At 48.3% G+C, this 16,186-nt stretch overlaps 1 protein-coding gene across 3 annotated transcripts in view; it reads right to left on the reverse strand.

The window, feature by feature from the left end:
• Positions 1-644: 644 nt before the first annotated feature.
• Positions 645-16,186, reverse strand: part of LOC137351514 (single-stranded DNA-binding protein 2-like) — a 109,951-nt gene continuing 94,409 nt past the window's right edge. For all 3 annotated transcript variants that reach the window (XM_068015984.1, XM_068015985.1, XM_068015983.1), the window contains 4 exons: positions 14,306-14,384; positions 12,988-13,016; positions 7,402-7,503; positions 645-4,586 (listed from right to left, as the gene is read on the reverse strand). In XM_068015984.1, the coding sequence (XP_067872085.1) occupies positions 4,557-4,586; positions 7,402-7,503; positions 12,988-13,016; positions 14,306-14,384 (240 nt within the window). In that variant the 3' untranslated portion in view covers positions 645-4,556. The remainder of the gene's footprint in view (positions 4,587-7,401; positions 7,504-12,987; positions 13,017-14,305; positions 14,385-16,186) is intronic.

The following is a 16,186-nucleotide window of genomic DNA, read 5'->3' on the forward strand; positions in this document are numbered from 1 at the left end:
AATCATTTTGTATATGCAACCCTCAATGTCCATTATCCTGGGGCAATACCTGGCAATTCCCTCAATCCCAGGGCAGTACCTAGACATTTCCCCTTGACCCCAGGGCAATACGTGAGAGTCTCTTCAACTCTGTTGAGGAATCAGAAGGAATAGCCACTTTCAGACCAATAGTGCTGTGTCAATGAGATTACATCTCAATCACTAACCCATACAGGGAATACGATGATCGATAAGGGCACTCCCTACCCCTTTACTGTTTTCCCCATTTCCCCCTCTCCTAATTTCCCCCATTTCCTCTGTACCTCCTCCTTCTCACTTCCCTTCCCTCCAGACATGGGAGATCAGGATCACATTGGGTGGGCTATCAAAGAGTGAGCAGCAGAGTGGGATTAGACTGGCTGGGATATTGAAGGGTGTGAGGAGTGGTCAGGTGAGCAGGATTAGACTGGGTGGGATATTAAAGGGTGCGGGGAGTGAGGGAGAGAGTGGGATTAGACTGGGTGGGATATTAAAGGGTATGGGGAGAGAGGGAATCATTGGGATGCTGGGGTCTAGTCCAGAGAAACACTGGTGCAATCTAGACGTTTCCTTGTTGAAAGAGAGCTACGTCAAGGAGGCAAGAAATAAGAAAAGGATCCACAACATTTATTGATGCAGTTTAATATGCAACTGACCATCTAAAGAATTTTTACAATATATAAAGAACATACAGGTGACATAATATATATACTACACAGAACGACTATAGCAAACCATGGCCCATGGGATTGGGATCAGCAAACTGCCTGGGGCAGGAGCCAACTTTTGTGCTCAATACTGTCAGGATGTAACACAAAGGTTTAATGCAATTACACATCAATTGGCAGACAATGGGAATATGGGGCTGTACAGACTCATAACAGGTAGATATTTAAAAAAATATATCTAATAAAACATGAGGGTCAGAAAGCGACTGAGGTCCTTCTTGGTATCAAGTGGCAAACTTTGTATTTTATAATAATCAAGACACAAATTCATTTTAGAAGGTGATCTGGTCTGACTGACACCCCTATATTCTCCCTCCTCCAAAAACGTGCCGACTCTGACGAGGGTATGAGATCCTAGGGTATGGGACTTCCCCAAGAAACTTCCCACATGTTTCATGAAAGAGACATTGTCTGGTTATGTGGTCTAAAGGTTATTACAGCATGTCCTGGCGCCTGATACCCACACACACACCAGGCTTCCAGCAGGGCTAACGGACAGTAATCCATGGCGGAGGGGTTGGGGGGGGAAACCTTGGCTAGTTTAAACCTCTCTCCCTAACCTTGGGGTTACTGCGGGCAATTGAAGCAGTCCGACATGTGTCCAGTGATCACAGTATGCTAGCTCCCGGGTTGTTTGGTTCGGTACCACACTGAGCAAGCTGTTCACTCACTGAAACCCCCTTGACACATTCAGGGCCGAATGGATGGGTTTTCAGTGCAATGCTCCCTTGGCACCGTTACTTTACCCTCTAATGCATTACTGAAATGCGACAGCATCTCCCACCCCCGAATCCCTCCTCGTAACCTCGCCCTTCACCACAAGTTACTGATACCATGGCAACACAATGCTTTGGGTGGGGAGAATATGTTGCAGGCAATTTCAAGATTGTAATCTCCACATGTCAATCACTCTTTTAGTGTCAGAACCCGAGGAATGGACGGAAAATAAAACCGGTGAAAAAGTGGATTTAATTCTATGGAGGGAAGTTTGAAGCTAGACTTGACCTACGGAGTGGGCACTGGGTCTCCTCACCTTCCTATAGGAGAAAAACACAACAGACATGGAGTGGGAGAGAGTGCGCGAAAGACGGAGCTTGTGAAAGAAAACGTGAGCGGAATTGTGCCAAAGTGTGTGAGAGAATGTGCACAAGCAGGAGAGCAGGAGCATGCAGCAGAGGCAGAGAGGACCATTTCTAAAACTGGATGAGAGCACTGAGGGCGGAGATCAAGGAATCAACCATCAGCAGTTGATCCTGATCTATTTGGCTCAGTACCACACCAGGTAATACATTCCCAATAGTGAAGAATCTTCTGAAGGGTGGCACAGGTTTATTCACAAGAATTGGATCAGAATAACTGCCATGTAAGAGCCCGAGGATCAGAGGAAGCATTCAACATAACATCAGCCCACCGGGAGATCCTGGGTGGGAGAGTGGAAGAGTCTGTTACATGGAATAATCCAAAGAAGAACATTTTGCCTACTCTGGGCAAACTGTCAGTTTTTCTACCAAGACAAGGGAGACCATTTGGGCCATTCAACTAGAAACCCTCAACAGTTTCATCCAACTGTTTCTTAAATTGTTCCACCTCCCCAACTCCATGTGTGATTGGGCCTAAATTAACTTTTTCCCTATTTGATTCTGTGACTGCTTATTGGCAGAATGTTCTGAATTTACATTTTCCCTACCATTTACAGTTTTGTACAACTCAATGAAGCTCTCCCAATAATTTCCTTCCAAGGTTGAAATGGCCAAGATTCACCCTGCAATAGACTTGCTCCACTGTCCTTTGGATGAGATGTTAGGCTGAGCCCCATCTATCTGTCCTGATGGATGTTAAAGATCCCATGGACACACTGGAAGAGAAGGAAGCTCTCCCAGTGTCCTTCCCAACATTATTAACACAAACAACACCAGCACATTACTTGATCATCTCATTCAGTTTGCGAGATCTTGTTATGTGCAGGAAAGCTGCCATGTTCACACAAATAATGGCGACGCCACTGTTTGTGGAGCACTTTGAGATGCAACACTAAGGCCAAATTCTTTTCTTGAAAACATACACCTGAGCAGCAGTCAGTTGTTGCCACAGTGAGCTGAGGAAATTCAGAGCCCTTCCCCCGAATGTCCCACAGAACAGGTCCCAAGTACCAACTGAATGGCAGAACCTTTAACAGAAGCCAGAACTAGTAAATAATTACAACATTTACAAGGAAGGGTTGGGAACCTGGATCAGGAGCTGTAGGAAATAGGTTTGTGCTCTGGTAAGTTACACCTCATCAATTCACATCTCTCTCACTCATGAAGCTGCACCCAAAAGACCAGTTGGTTCTCTGGGCAGTTTTGACCCACAAAGGTCTCAGGATACATCTTTAGTCTATGTATGTTAGCTGATTTCAGCACAGAACAGGGCATGTATCTAAGACCCTCTCAGTCGTGTGCTGCGATGCATTCACCGACCAGTCCGTGGAAGGTGGAGTGGGGGGGGGGGGGGGGGGGGGGGGGAGGGGAACAACTCTGAGGAGCCCTTTTTCAGAAAAACTCAGGTACAAATACAGGTCCTCGGTGCCCCAAAGACATGAACCCCTGAACAATATAGACTTAGAGTTTTGCGAATCTTCAAAACACTCACAGGAGGACTCGGATTAAGTTTACAACAAACTGGAGTGAAGTTAGGAGTTGAGATCCTTCAATCAGAGCAGAGGAAGGCAATGGCAGTTATAGAAAGGATCGAGTGTTGGGTGGCAAGGAGTTGCGGATCCTCTGGAAATGAACAGTGGTTGAACTAGAAGACTTGCTGGACTATCTGAGTATGATTAAACCACACCAGAGCCTGTGTCAGCAGGCAGCAGAACACTCCATTTCCTTGGCGATTAAGTGTGCGAGCAGCAATATTGGTACTGGTATGGCTCACTGTCACCAACTTCTTTCCCAGAAAACGTTCCTGAAATTCTTTCTGAAAAGACTGTTTGCTAACAGACTCCTCTGTGTCCATTGTGACAGGTTTTAGGAGAGAGAGAGAGACAGATACAGTGCCACCTGTTCATATAACTATGAAAAGATGGGAGTAAACTGTCCAACACCAAAACACCACCCCCCCTCCCCCCCCCCCCCCCGTTACCCTGCTAAGAGAGGAGTTCCGGCTTCGATGGGTGGGCTACCAAGAGGTTACACCAGCTGAGGGTCTGCGTTTGGCTTAGAACCCCTCCCAGCAGTGCCACATTACAGGCTTCAGGGCCCATAGACAACACCAGGCTGGTGATGGACATCCTGGCTTATTAGCTGTAAAAAGGAGCCCCTCTCCACCACTCAATCTCATTTCGAAGATCACCAGAGGTTAATCGGAACCATTGAGTTAGGGATAGGATAGTGTCATGTTGGAAACACAGTGCTAAGTAACGGAAATACTCAAACAGTGAGCTGGTTTGGGGATGCTCAAGGATTCAGACTTTTTTTGTTTGTTATCTGAATAGACAATACTTTTTATACAAAAACTGTGTCGTAAAACAGTAAAATGTCTTTGATCGCCTTGCACTGCCCCTTCGCTCTGTTATCCCCTCCCAAACCCCCCCCCCATGTGTAAAGGTGACCTCTTCAGTTCCTCCAGCAGGCCTCAGGCTTCTATGAGCAGCTCATCCCAACGTAACTCCCGAGGATTTACTACAGTGCATCACAGCAGACACTGCTGCTCAAGTAATTGTCCATTAAATATTATTTATTTCGAATGAGATTGACCTCCCACATGAACTTTTTCTTCTCATTTCCAGCAGGGTTGCATGAGGATCAGAAGAGGGGGGTCTGGAGGGTTCGGTCACACACTCATTGTCATACTGGGGGAGTACTGGAAAAAGAAAGCACAGCACATGAAAGATTATTATAGAATCGTACAGCAAAGGAGGAGGCCATTCAGCCCATTGTGCCTGTGTTGGCTCTTTATAGAGCTAGTCAGTTAGTCCCACGCCCCTGCTCTTTCCCCATAGAACTGCAAATTTTCCTTTTCAAATATTTATTCAATTCCCTTTTGAAAGTTTCTGTTGGATCTCCTTCCACTGCCTTTCAGGCAGCACATTCCAGGTCACAACACATCGCAGTGTAAAAACATTTCCCCTCATCGCCCAAAGGTTACCAGAGGTCACCTGATGCTGATGATAAAGTTGGGAGGAAGAGACTTCAGAACGTGGCTGTATGTAGCCACCTAAGAACTTAAGAAATAGGAGCAGGAGTAGGCCATTCAGCCCCTCGGGCCTGCTCCACCATTCAATAAGATCATGGCTGATCCGATCTTGGCTGCAATTCCACTTTCCTGCCTGTTGCCCATAACCCTTGACTCTCCTATAACTCAAAAATCTGTCTATCTCAGCCTTGAATATATTCAATGGCTCAGCCTCCACTGCCCTCTGGGGTAGAGAGATTCCTCTCCATCTCTGACTTAAATAATGGCCAGAATCTGCAAATACATTGTGACAGTTGACATAACAAAATTTAATGAAAAGAGTTCACGCAACAATTTACAGAGGTAAATTTTGATGCAAAAATGTGACCAACTATTGCAACAGGATTAAGCTTTGTGGACAGTAAGTGCACTTCAGAATGCAAAACATGACGAGTGGACAGGGGCATGTTTGAGGCATGAACACCAACACGGACCATAGAATCATAGAATGATAGCAGCATAAAAGGCCATTCAGGTTCTCGATCCCAAGCTAGCTGCCGACAGGTAGTCCCACTCCCCAGCTCTTTCCCTGCAGCCCTGGAAATTGTTTTCCCACAGGTGTTTACCTAATGCCCTTTTGAAAGCCACCATTGAATCTGTCATCACCACACTCTCAGACAGTGCATTCCAGATCATAAACAAAAGCTTTTCCTCATGTCGCCGCTTTTGGTTCTTTTGCCACTCACCTTAAATCGGTGTCCTCTGGTTCTCGACTCTTCTGCCAATGGGAACAGTTTCTCCCTATCTATTCTGTCCAGACCTTTCATGAGTTTGAACTTCTCTATCTAATCTCCTCTCAATCTTTTCTTCTCTAAGGAAAACATCTTCAGCTTCTCCAATCTATCCACGGAACTGAAGTCCCTCATCCCTGAAACCATTCTTATAAATACTTTCTGCACCTCTCTAAAGCCTTCACATCCTTCCTATATTGTGGTGCCCAGAATTGGACGCAATACTGCAGCTGGGTCTAACCCAGTGTTTTATAAAGGTTTAGCATGTAAAGTTTTTAATACACACACACTCATACTCGCAAGTGCACCATATACACATGTGCGCACACACTCGCACATGGATTTCAGTGATACACATCTCGCTACACAGAGAACAGAATGAAGAAATGGGGTTAGAGTCATAGAGAGATACAGCACTGAAACAGGCCCTTCGGCCCACCGAGTCTGTGCCGACTATCAACCACCCATTTATACTAATCCTACATTAATCCCATTACCCTCTCACATCCCCACCTTCCCTCAATTCTCCTACCACCTACCTACACTAGGGTCAATTTACCTGTCAACCTGCAAGTCTTTGGCTGTGGGAGGAAACCGGAGCACCCGGCAGAAACCCACGCGGTCACCTGATGGGTGAAGTTGCATCATCCCGGTGTGGGATTGAGCCAAACAGTTCAGTCAGCTCATAGGCTCCATCCCCAGCCTGTGCAGAATGAGCCCAGGCTTGGTTGTGCTGTGGTTCTGTTACTGGACCAATAATCCAGAGGCCCAGGCTAATGCCCGAGCAACACAGGTTCAAATCCCATCATTGCAGCTGGTGGAATTTAAATTCAATTAACAAATGCATTCAATTAATTAATAAAAGTTTGGAATTGAAAACTAGTCTCAGTTATGGTGCCATGAACTCATCGATCGTCGTCAAAACCAATCTGGTTCACTAATATCCGTTCAGGGAAGGAAATCTGCCATGCTTACCTGGTCTGGCCGACATGTGATTCCAGTCCCACATCAATGCGGCAAATTCTTAACTGCTCTCTGAAGGGGCCTAGAAGGGTTCAGGAAGACCAACCACCAATTTCTCAGAGTGACTAGGGATGGGCAATAAATTCCAGCCTTGCAGCAATGCCCACATCCCAAGAATTTGTTAATAAAAACCTGGTTTCAGCTGGGATAAAAGTGTGAATTTGCATAATTTCCCTGGGTTGAGGGGAAACCAGCCAGGGTTCCCCCTCCCCATCACTGTCCAGTGACCCCCTGGGTTAGAGAGAGGGGGAAATCAGCCAGGGTTCCCCCTCCCCATCACTGTCCAGTGACCCCCTGGGTTAGAGAGAGGGGGAAATCAGCCAGGGTTCCCCCTCCCCATCACTGTCCAGTAACCCCTGGATTGGAGGGAGGGGGAAATCAGCCAGGGTTCCCCTTCCCCATCACTGTCCAGTAACCCCTGGATTGGAGGGAGGGGTTCCTGCTCAAGTTCCAGTGACTTCTGTTGGAAAGTCTGTGGATATCAGGCATAGACAGGACTAGGCCCCTTGATCAAATGCTGAGAGTCCACCCTCAAAGTTAAAGGACCTAAAGGTCATTAGATTTTTATGACAATCTTCACCTGGCTAAGTTAACTGAGGCTGGACAGAGTTAGCACTGACAGAAGAGGTGGAAGGAAATAGCCGAGAGAGAGAGAGAGAGAGAGAGAGCCAAGCAGTAACCGAACTTACACTTTCATTTTGGAATGGATTTAAGAAGTTGCCCGCCATCTCGCCATCGTCACGTGGAGTTCCTGGAGGATTGCTCATCCCAGTCATGTTGTTTGGGGAATTCTAAAAGGAAAAGGATGTTGATTGTTGCTGTACTAACATCAGAGAAGCTGTGATAACCCATTCCCAGGATTCACTACACTCCCCAATAGCAAATCCTTCCCTTCCTCTAGTCCCCAAAGTAAACTCCTAGTGTATGCGAAAAATTCCAGAAATGATGAATAATTGAAGAATTCATCCAGGACCATTCATTTCAACTAACTTTTACAAACATCAGGAACTGAAGCAAGAAGGTGAAAACAGTCCCAGCAAAGGGCATTTAATTGGTCATTGGATAGACATATGGATGAAAATGGAATAGTGTAGGTCAGATGGTTTCACAGGTCGGCGCAACATCAAGGGCCGAAGGGCCTGTACTGCGCTGTAATGTTCTAAATCTAAATCAAACGGCCACTAGATGGAGACTGAATACAAGTTTGAAACGATTTAAAAAGTAAATCTGTAAATTTACTAAAGCAGGTTAATTCACTGATGCCAGTATTTCCTGCAGGCTGACACACTGATACAGTGAGTGTGTCAAACACAGGGCTATTAACACTGTCATGCTGTTCTCCCACCGACCTTTGCCTCAAATTGTGCTCCCATTTGGGACTGCAGGGTCCGACAAAATAACCTCCAATTCCAGTGTGATGCAGATCCAGGGCTGGTAACTCGTCTTCTAAACTTACACAAATTCCTGTCCGATGCCAATTCCATTTATCAGGAGTACTGAGCTCAAATTCTCCACAAGCATACACGATACATCAGCCATGCCTCAGTAGGTAGTCAGAAGGTTGTGGGTTTAAGACCCATTTTAGAGAGTCAAGTCCATGATCCAGTCTGAGATTGCCAGTGCAGTACTGAGGGAGTGCTGCACTGTCGGAGGGTTAGTACTGAGGGAGTGCTGAACTGTCGGAGGCTCAGTACTGAGGGAGCGCAGCAGTGACGGAGGGTCAGTACTGAGGGAGCGCTGCACTGTCGGAGGGTCAGTACTGAGGGAGCGCTGCACTGTCGGAGGGGCAGTACTGAGGGAATGCTGCCCTGTCGGAGGGTCACTACTGAGGAACTGCTTCGCTGTCGGAGGGTCAGTACCGAGGGAATGCTGCACTGTCGGAGGGTCAGCACTGACGGAGTGCTGAACTGTCGGAGGCTCAGTGCTGAGGGAGTGCTGCACTGTCAGAGGCTCAGTACTCAGGGAGCGCAGCAGTGTCGGAGGGTCAGTACTGAGGGAGCGCTGCACTGTCGGAGGGGCAGTACTGAGGGAATGCTGCCCTGTCGGAGGGTCACTACTGAGGGACTGCTTCGCTGTCGGTGGGTCAGTACTGAGGGAATGCTGCACTGTCGGAGGGTCAGCACTGAGGGAGTCTTTCACTGTCGGTGGGTCAGTACTGAGGGAATGCAGCACTGTCGGCGCAGTACTGAGGGAGTGCAGCACTGTCGGAGGGTCAGTACTGAGGGAGCGCTGCACTGTCGGAGGGTCAGTACTGAGGAAATGCTGCCCTGTCGGAGGGTCAGTACTGAGGAAATGCTGCCCTGTCGGAGGGTCAGTACTGAGGGAGTGCTGCACTGTCGGAGGGTCAGCACTGAGGGACTGCTGCACTGTCGGAGGGTCAGCACTGAGGGAGTCTTTCACTGTCGGTGGGTCAGTACTGAGGGACTGCTGCACTGTCAGAGGGTCAGTACTGAGGGAGTGATGCACTGTCAGAGGGTCAGTACTGAGGAAATGCTGCCCTGTCGGAGGGTCAGTACTGAGGGACTGCTGCCCTGTCGGAGGGTCAGTACTGAGGGACTGCTTCGCTGTCGGAGGGTCAGCACTGAGGGAGTGCCGCGCTGTCGGAGGGTCAGTACTGAGGGAGTGCCGCACTGTCGGAGGGTCAGCACTGAGGGAGTCTTTCACTGTCGGAGGGTCAGCACTGAGGGAGTCTTTCACTGTCGGTGGGTCAGTACTGAGGGACTGCTGCACTGTCGGAGGGTCAGTACTGAGGGACTGCTTCACTGTCGGAGGGTCAGTACTGAGGGAGTGATGCACTGTCAGAGGGTCAGTACTGAGGGAGTGATGCACTGTCAGAGGGTCAGTACTGAGGGACTGCTTCACTGTCGGAGGGTCAGTACTGAGGGACTGCTTCACTGTCGGAGGGTCAGTACTGAGGGAGTGATGCACTGTCAGAGGGTCAGTACTGAGGGAGTGATGCACTGTCAGAGGGTCAGTACTGAGGAAATGCCGCCCTGTCGGAGGGTCAGCACTGAGGGAGTGCCGCACTGTCGGAGGGTCAGTACTGAGGGAGTGCCGCACTGTCGGAGGGTCAGTACTGAGGGAGTGCTGCCCTGTCGGAGGGTCAGTACTGAGGGACTGCTTCGCTGTCGGAGGGTCAGCACTGAGGGACTGCTGCACTGTCGGAGGGTCAGCACTGAGGGACTGCTGCACTGTCGGAGGGTCAGCACTGAGGGAGTCTTTCACTGTCGGCGTGTCAGTACTGAGGGACTGCTGCACTGTCAGAGGGTCAGCACTGAGGGACTGCTGCACTGTCAGAGGGTCAGCACTGAGGGACTGCTTCACTGTCGGAGGGTCAGTACTGAGGGACTGCTTCACTGTCAGAGGGTCAGTACTGAGGGAGTGATGCACTGTCAGAGGGTCAGTACTGAGGGAGTGATGCACTGTCAGAGGGTCAGTACTGAGGGACTGCTTCGCTGTCGGAGGGTCAGCACTGAGGGAGTGCCGCACTGTCGGAGGGTCAGTACTGAGGGAGTGCCGCACTGTCGGAGGGTCAGTACTGAGGGAGTGCCGCACTGTCGGAGGGTCAGTACTGAGGGAGTGCTGCACTGTCGGAGGGTCAGTACTGAGGGAGTGCTGCACTGTCGGAGGGTCAGCACTGATGGAGTCTTTCACTGTCGGTGGGTCAGTATTGAGGGAGTGCTGCACTGTCGGAGGGTCAGCACTGAGGGAGTCTTTCACTGTCGGTGGGTCAGTACTGAGGGAGTGCTGCACTGTCGGAGGGTCAGTACTGAGGGAGTGCTACACTGTCGGAGGGTCAGTACTGAGGGAATGCTGCACTGTCGGAGGGGCAGTACTGAGGGAGTGCTGCATTGTCGGAGGGTCAGTATAGAGGGAGTGCTGCACTGTCGGAGGGTCAGTACTGAGGGAGCGCTGCACTGTCGGAGGGTCAGTACTGAGGGAGTGCTGCATTGTCGGAGGGTCAGTGCTGAGGGAACGCCGCACTGTCGGAGGGTCAGTACTGAGGGAGCGCTGCATTGTTGGAGGGTCAGTACAGAGGGAGTGCTGCACTGTCAGAGGGTCAGTACTGAGGGAGTGCCGCATTGTCAGAGGGTCAGTACTGAGGGAGTGCTGCACTTTCGGAAGGTCAGTACCAAGTGAGTGCTGCATTGTTGGAGGGTCAGTACAGAGGGAGTGCTGCATTGTCGGAGGGTCAGTATAGAGGGAGTGCTGCACTGTCAGAGGGTCAGTACTGAGGGAGCGCTGCACTGTCGGAAGGTCAGTACCAAGTGAGTGCTGCATTGTTGGAGGGTCAGTACAGAGGGAGTGCTGCATTGTCGAAGGGTCAGTACAGAGGGAGTGCTGCACTGTCAGATGTGCTGTTCTTTTGGTTGAGATGTTAATCTGAGACCTCGTTTGCTGTTTCAGGTGGACATAAAGGATTTCACAGCCATTATTTCTAAGAGCAGGAGAGTTCTTCTCACTGTCCTCGCCAGTATTTATCCCTCAACCAACAACACAAAAACAGATCATCTGGTCATTATGACATTTCTGTTTGTGGGATCTTTCTGTGCACAAATTTGCTGCCGAATTTCCCACGTTACAACAGTGACTACACTTCGAAAAGTACTTCATTGGCTGTAAAAAGGTTTGGGACATTCTGGGGTCCCGAAAGTTGTTATCGAAACGCAAGTCTCGATACAATTCTATAACTATATTTTGTTGGCAGCCGCTTTTATTTGGATCAGTCTTGACTGCGATGATTCTCAAGGTCGATTAACCTACTGCAGGGGTCACACATGAAGAAAAGCCACTCTGTACCATAGTGGGTGAGCACCTCCTGCACTGCAGAATGAGGTGAATGCAATCAGAAACAAATTCAATTCCTTGAACGAGTTAGAAATGTCTAATTTCCTGTGAAAGTTCTTCTGAATTTTGTTTAGCAGCAAAAGCTATCAGAAAAGATTGAACAGGCTGAGGCTCATTTCTCTGGAAAAGAGCAGGCTGAAGGGTGACCTGATAATTCTGAAGGATTTTGATAGTGTAGACATGAAAGAAATGTTTCCACTTGTGGGTGAGGCCAAAACCAGGGACCATGAATAATAAGACAGTCATTAATAAATCCAATAGAGAATTCGGGCAAAACGTCTTTACCCAGGGAGTGGTGAGAATATGGAACAGGGAGTAATTGTGGCAAATAACTTAGCTGCATTTAAAGGGAAGTTAGATAAACATACGAGGGCAAAAGGAATTAAGGGATATGTCAGTGTAAAAGACACGGCTGAAGCATTTGCAACCATCTTCAGCCAGAAGTGCCGAGTGGATGATCCATCTCAGCCTCCTCCTGAGGTTCCCAACATCATAGATGCCAGGTTTCAACCTTTTGATTCACTCCATGTGATATCCCATGGGGCTAAGATGATTGGCCTCCAACAACCAATACCATCTTCCTTCGTGCTAGATATGACTCCAATCAGTGGAGAGTTTTCCCCCTTGATTCCCATTGACTTCAGTTTTGCTCCTTGATGCCGTACTCAGTCAAATGCTGCCTTGATGTCCAGGGCAATCACTTGCACCTCACCTCTAAATTTAGATCTTTTATACTGACTGTATTGAGATCTGGAGCTGGGTGGCCCTGGTGGAACACAAGCTGAGCATCAGTGAGCATGTTGTTGCTGAGTAAGTGCCACTTCATAGCATTGTCACTTTGCTAATGATTGAGAGTAGACTGGATTGCATTTGTCCTGCTTTTTGTGTACAGGACATACCTGGGCAATTTTCCACATTGGTGGGTAGATGCCAGTGTTACAGCTGTACTGGAACAGCTGGGCTGGGGTGCGGATAATTCTGGAGCACCAGTCTTCAGTACTACAACTGGGATGCCGTCAGGGCCCGTAGCCTTTGCTGCATCCAGTGCCTTCGGCCATTTCCTGATATCACATGGAGTGAATCAAAAGGTTGAAGCCTGGCATCTGTGATGTTGGGAACCTCAGGAGGAGGTGTACCTACTCCACATGGACTGCAGCGGTTCAAGAAGGCAGCTTACCACCACCTTCTCAAGGGCAATTACGGATGGGTAATAAATGCTGGCCTGGCCAGCGACACCCACATCCCATGAACAAATAAAAAACAATGTTGAAAGGGTGAGATGCAGTAAGGCAAGCGAAGCCTTGTGTGGAGCATAAAGACCAGCACAGACCTGTGGGCCGAATGGCCTGTTTCCATGCTGTAGACTTGATTATAACAACAGGCCAGAGAAATCGCCAAGCTGCAACCTGCTCTGGGGAGTAACTTACCTTTGACAATCCATCAATATCACCAGAACCTGTAAAATAGAAAGAAGCAATTAGCCAATCACAGCCCTAGGCTCAACTCTCCCTCTCCTCTTGGATTTGTCCCTAATCTTCAGATTCGCCTCTCCAACCAACTCCTGGAGTGAATGGAAAAGGGTGAAGGGCTGTTCCCCAGGGGGTGCTGACACAGCCTAGTACCCATGGTGGGGTACAGCCTGGGGGTATGGGGGGAGGCCAGAAGATGGGAAACACAGGGAGGGGGAGAGGCTCCAATACTCCTCATTCCCTTACCCATACCCCCTCACTCACCTCATCCTCACTCCTTCAGCCCAGAAATTTACCCAGTACTGTATTACACTGTCTCACTCCAAGCCCAGGGCTGTATTACTGTGTGTTCCCTCAAACCCACGGGTGCATTACTCAGTTCCCCCAGACCAAGGGGTGTATTATTTTGCGTTATCCAGGCTCAGGGTTTTATTACTCTGTGTTACTCAGGCTCAGGGATTTATTATTCTGTTTCTCCAGGCTCAGGGATTTATTACTCTGTTACCCAGGCTCAAGGATTTATTACTCTGTGATACTCCACGCTCAGAGATTTATTACTCTGTTTCTCCAGGCTCAGGGATTTATTACTCTGTGCTCCCCCAGGCTCAGAGATTTATTATTCTGTTTCTCCAGGCTCAAGGATTTATTACACTGTGTTATTCCAGGCTCAGGGACTTATTACTCTGTGTTACCCCAGGCTCAGGGATTTATTACTCTGTGTTACCCCCAGGCTCAGGGATTTATTACTCTGTTACCCCCAGGCTCAGGGATTTATTACTCTGTGTTACTCCACGCTCAGGGATTTATTATTCTGTTACCCCAGGCTCAGGGATTTATTACTCTGTGTTACCCCAGGCTCAGGGATTTATTACTCTGTTACCCCCAGGCTCAGGGATTTATTACTCTGTGTTACTCCACGCTCAGGGATTTATTATTCTGTTACCCCAGGCTCAGGGATTTATTACTCTGTGTTACCCCAGGCTCAGGGATTTATTACTCTGTGTTACCCCCAGGCTCAGGGATTTATTACTCTGTTACCCCCAGGCTCAGGGATTTATTACTCTGTGTTACTCCACGCTCAGGGATTTATTACTCTGTGTTACTCCACGCTCAGGGATTTATTACTCTGTTTTTCCAGGCTCAGGGATTTATTACTCTGTTACTCCAGGCTCAGGAATTTATTACTCTGCGTTACCCCAGGCTCAGGGATTTATTACTCTGTTTCTCCAGGTTCAGGGATTTTTTTACTCTGTTATTCCGGGCCACATGGTATTACCTAGCGTGCCATTTATGTGATGAGGCTCCATGCCTGCCATTCCACCCAGTGATCCCTCAGCTCCTGGACCCATTGGGAACTGAGAGAGAAAAGAGAAAGATGATATTAATACCTGACAATGAGTCACTTCGTGTCCCTGCGGCTGACCTTACTGACAGACAGGGCATCACACTGGGCTACCACAAGCCACCCATTATTCCTCAACATTAGATATTATTCTAGTTTTACTCATTTGGCTCATGGGTAGTTCTCTTGCCTCACAGATAGCCGGTTGTGGGTTCAAGTCCACTCCAGACACTTGGGCCCATAGTCTCAGCTGACATTCCCAGTGCAGTACTGAAGGAATGCTGCACTGTTGGAAGTCTGTCTTTTGGATGAAACATTAAACTGAGGCCTGCCTGCGCTCTCGGGTTGATGTTAAAGATCCCACAGCCACTATTTCAAAGAAGGTTAGGAAGTTCTTCTCCCCAGTGTCCTTGCCAATATTCATCCTTCAACTAACATTACAAAAACAGATTATTTGGTCATTAACACATTGCTGCTTGTGGGATCTTGAGTGCAAATTGTCTGCCTCATTTCCTACATTACAACAGTGACTACACTGCAAGGGATACTCTGAGGATCTTATCAGGAACTTTATAATTACAAGTTCATTCTTCCTCCCAACAACATCTTGCATTTATATGGTGCCTTTAATGTAGTTCAATGTCCCACAGTGATTCAAAGGAGTGATTAATGAACAAAAGCAAAATACTGCGGATGCTGGAAATCTGAAATAAAAACAAGTAATGCTGGAACCACTCAGCAGGTCTGGCAGCATCTGTGGAAAGAGAAGCAGAGTTAACGTTTCGGGTCGGTGACCCTTCTTCGGAAGTGACAAATATTAGAAATGTCACAGGTTATAAGCAAGTGAGGTGGGGGTGGGGCAAGAGATAACAAAGGAGAAGGTGTAGATTGGACAAGGCCACATAGCTGACCAAAAGGTCATGGAGCAAAGGCAAACAATATGTTAATGGTGTTTTGAAAGACAAAGCATTAGTACAGAAAAGGTGTTAACGGACTGAATATTGAACAGCAGCAAGTGCAAACATGAGAAAAAACAGTGGGTAAGCAAACTGGACAAACTATGAAATGAAATAAATGCAAAAAAAAGGTTGCAAAAAATGTAAAAAAGAAGAAAAAAACAACTAAAAATGAAAGTAAAATGGGGGGCTGTCATGCTCTGAAATTATTGAACTCAATGTTCAGTCCGGCAGGCTAATCGGTAGATGAGATGCTGTTCCTCGAGCTTGCGTTGATGTTCACTGGAACACTGCAGCAATCCCAGGACAGAGATGTGAGCATGAGAGCAGGGGGGAGTGTTGAAATGGCAAGCAGCTGGAAGCCCAGGGTCTTGCTTGCGGACTGAGCGGAGATGTTCCGCAAAGCGGTCACCCAGTCTGCGCTTGGTCTCCCCATTGTAGAGGAGACCACATTGTGAGCAGCGAATACAGTATACTACATTGAAAGAAGTACAAGTAAATCGCTGCTTCACCTGAAAGGAGTGTTTGGGGCCTTGGATAGTGAGGAGAGAGGAGGCAAATGGGCAGGTATTACACCTCCTGCGATTGCAGGGTAGGTGCCATGGGACAGGGACGAGGTGGTGGGGGTAATGGAGGAGTGGACCAGGGTGTCGCGGAGGGAACGATCCCTTCGGAATGCTGACAGGGGAAGATGCCTTTGGTAGTGGCATCACGCTGGAGGTGGCGGAAATGGCGGAGGATGATCCTTTGGATATGGAGACTGATGGGGTGGAAAGTGAGGATAAGGGGAATCCTGTCACGGTTCTGGGAGGGAGGGGAAGGGTTGAGGGCAGAGGTACGGGAAATGGGCCAGACACGG

The sequence above is a fragment of the Heterodontus francisci genome, chromosome 36 (genome assembly GCF_036365525.1).
Source record: "Heterodontus francisci isolate sHetFra1 chromosome 36, sHetFra1.hap1, whole genome shotgun sequence".
NCBI lineage: Eukaryota > Metazoa > Chordata > Chondrichthyes > Heterodontiformes > Heterodontidae > Heterodontus > Heterodontus francisci.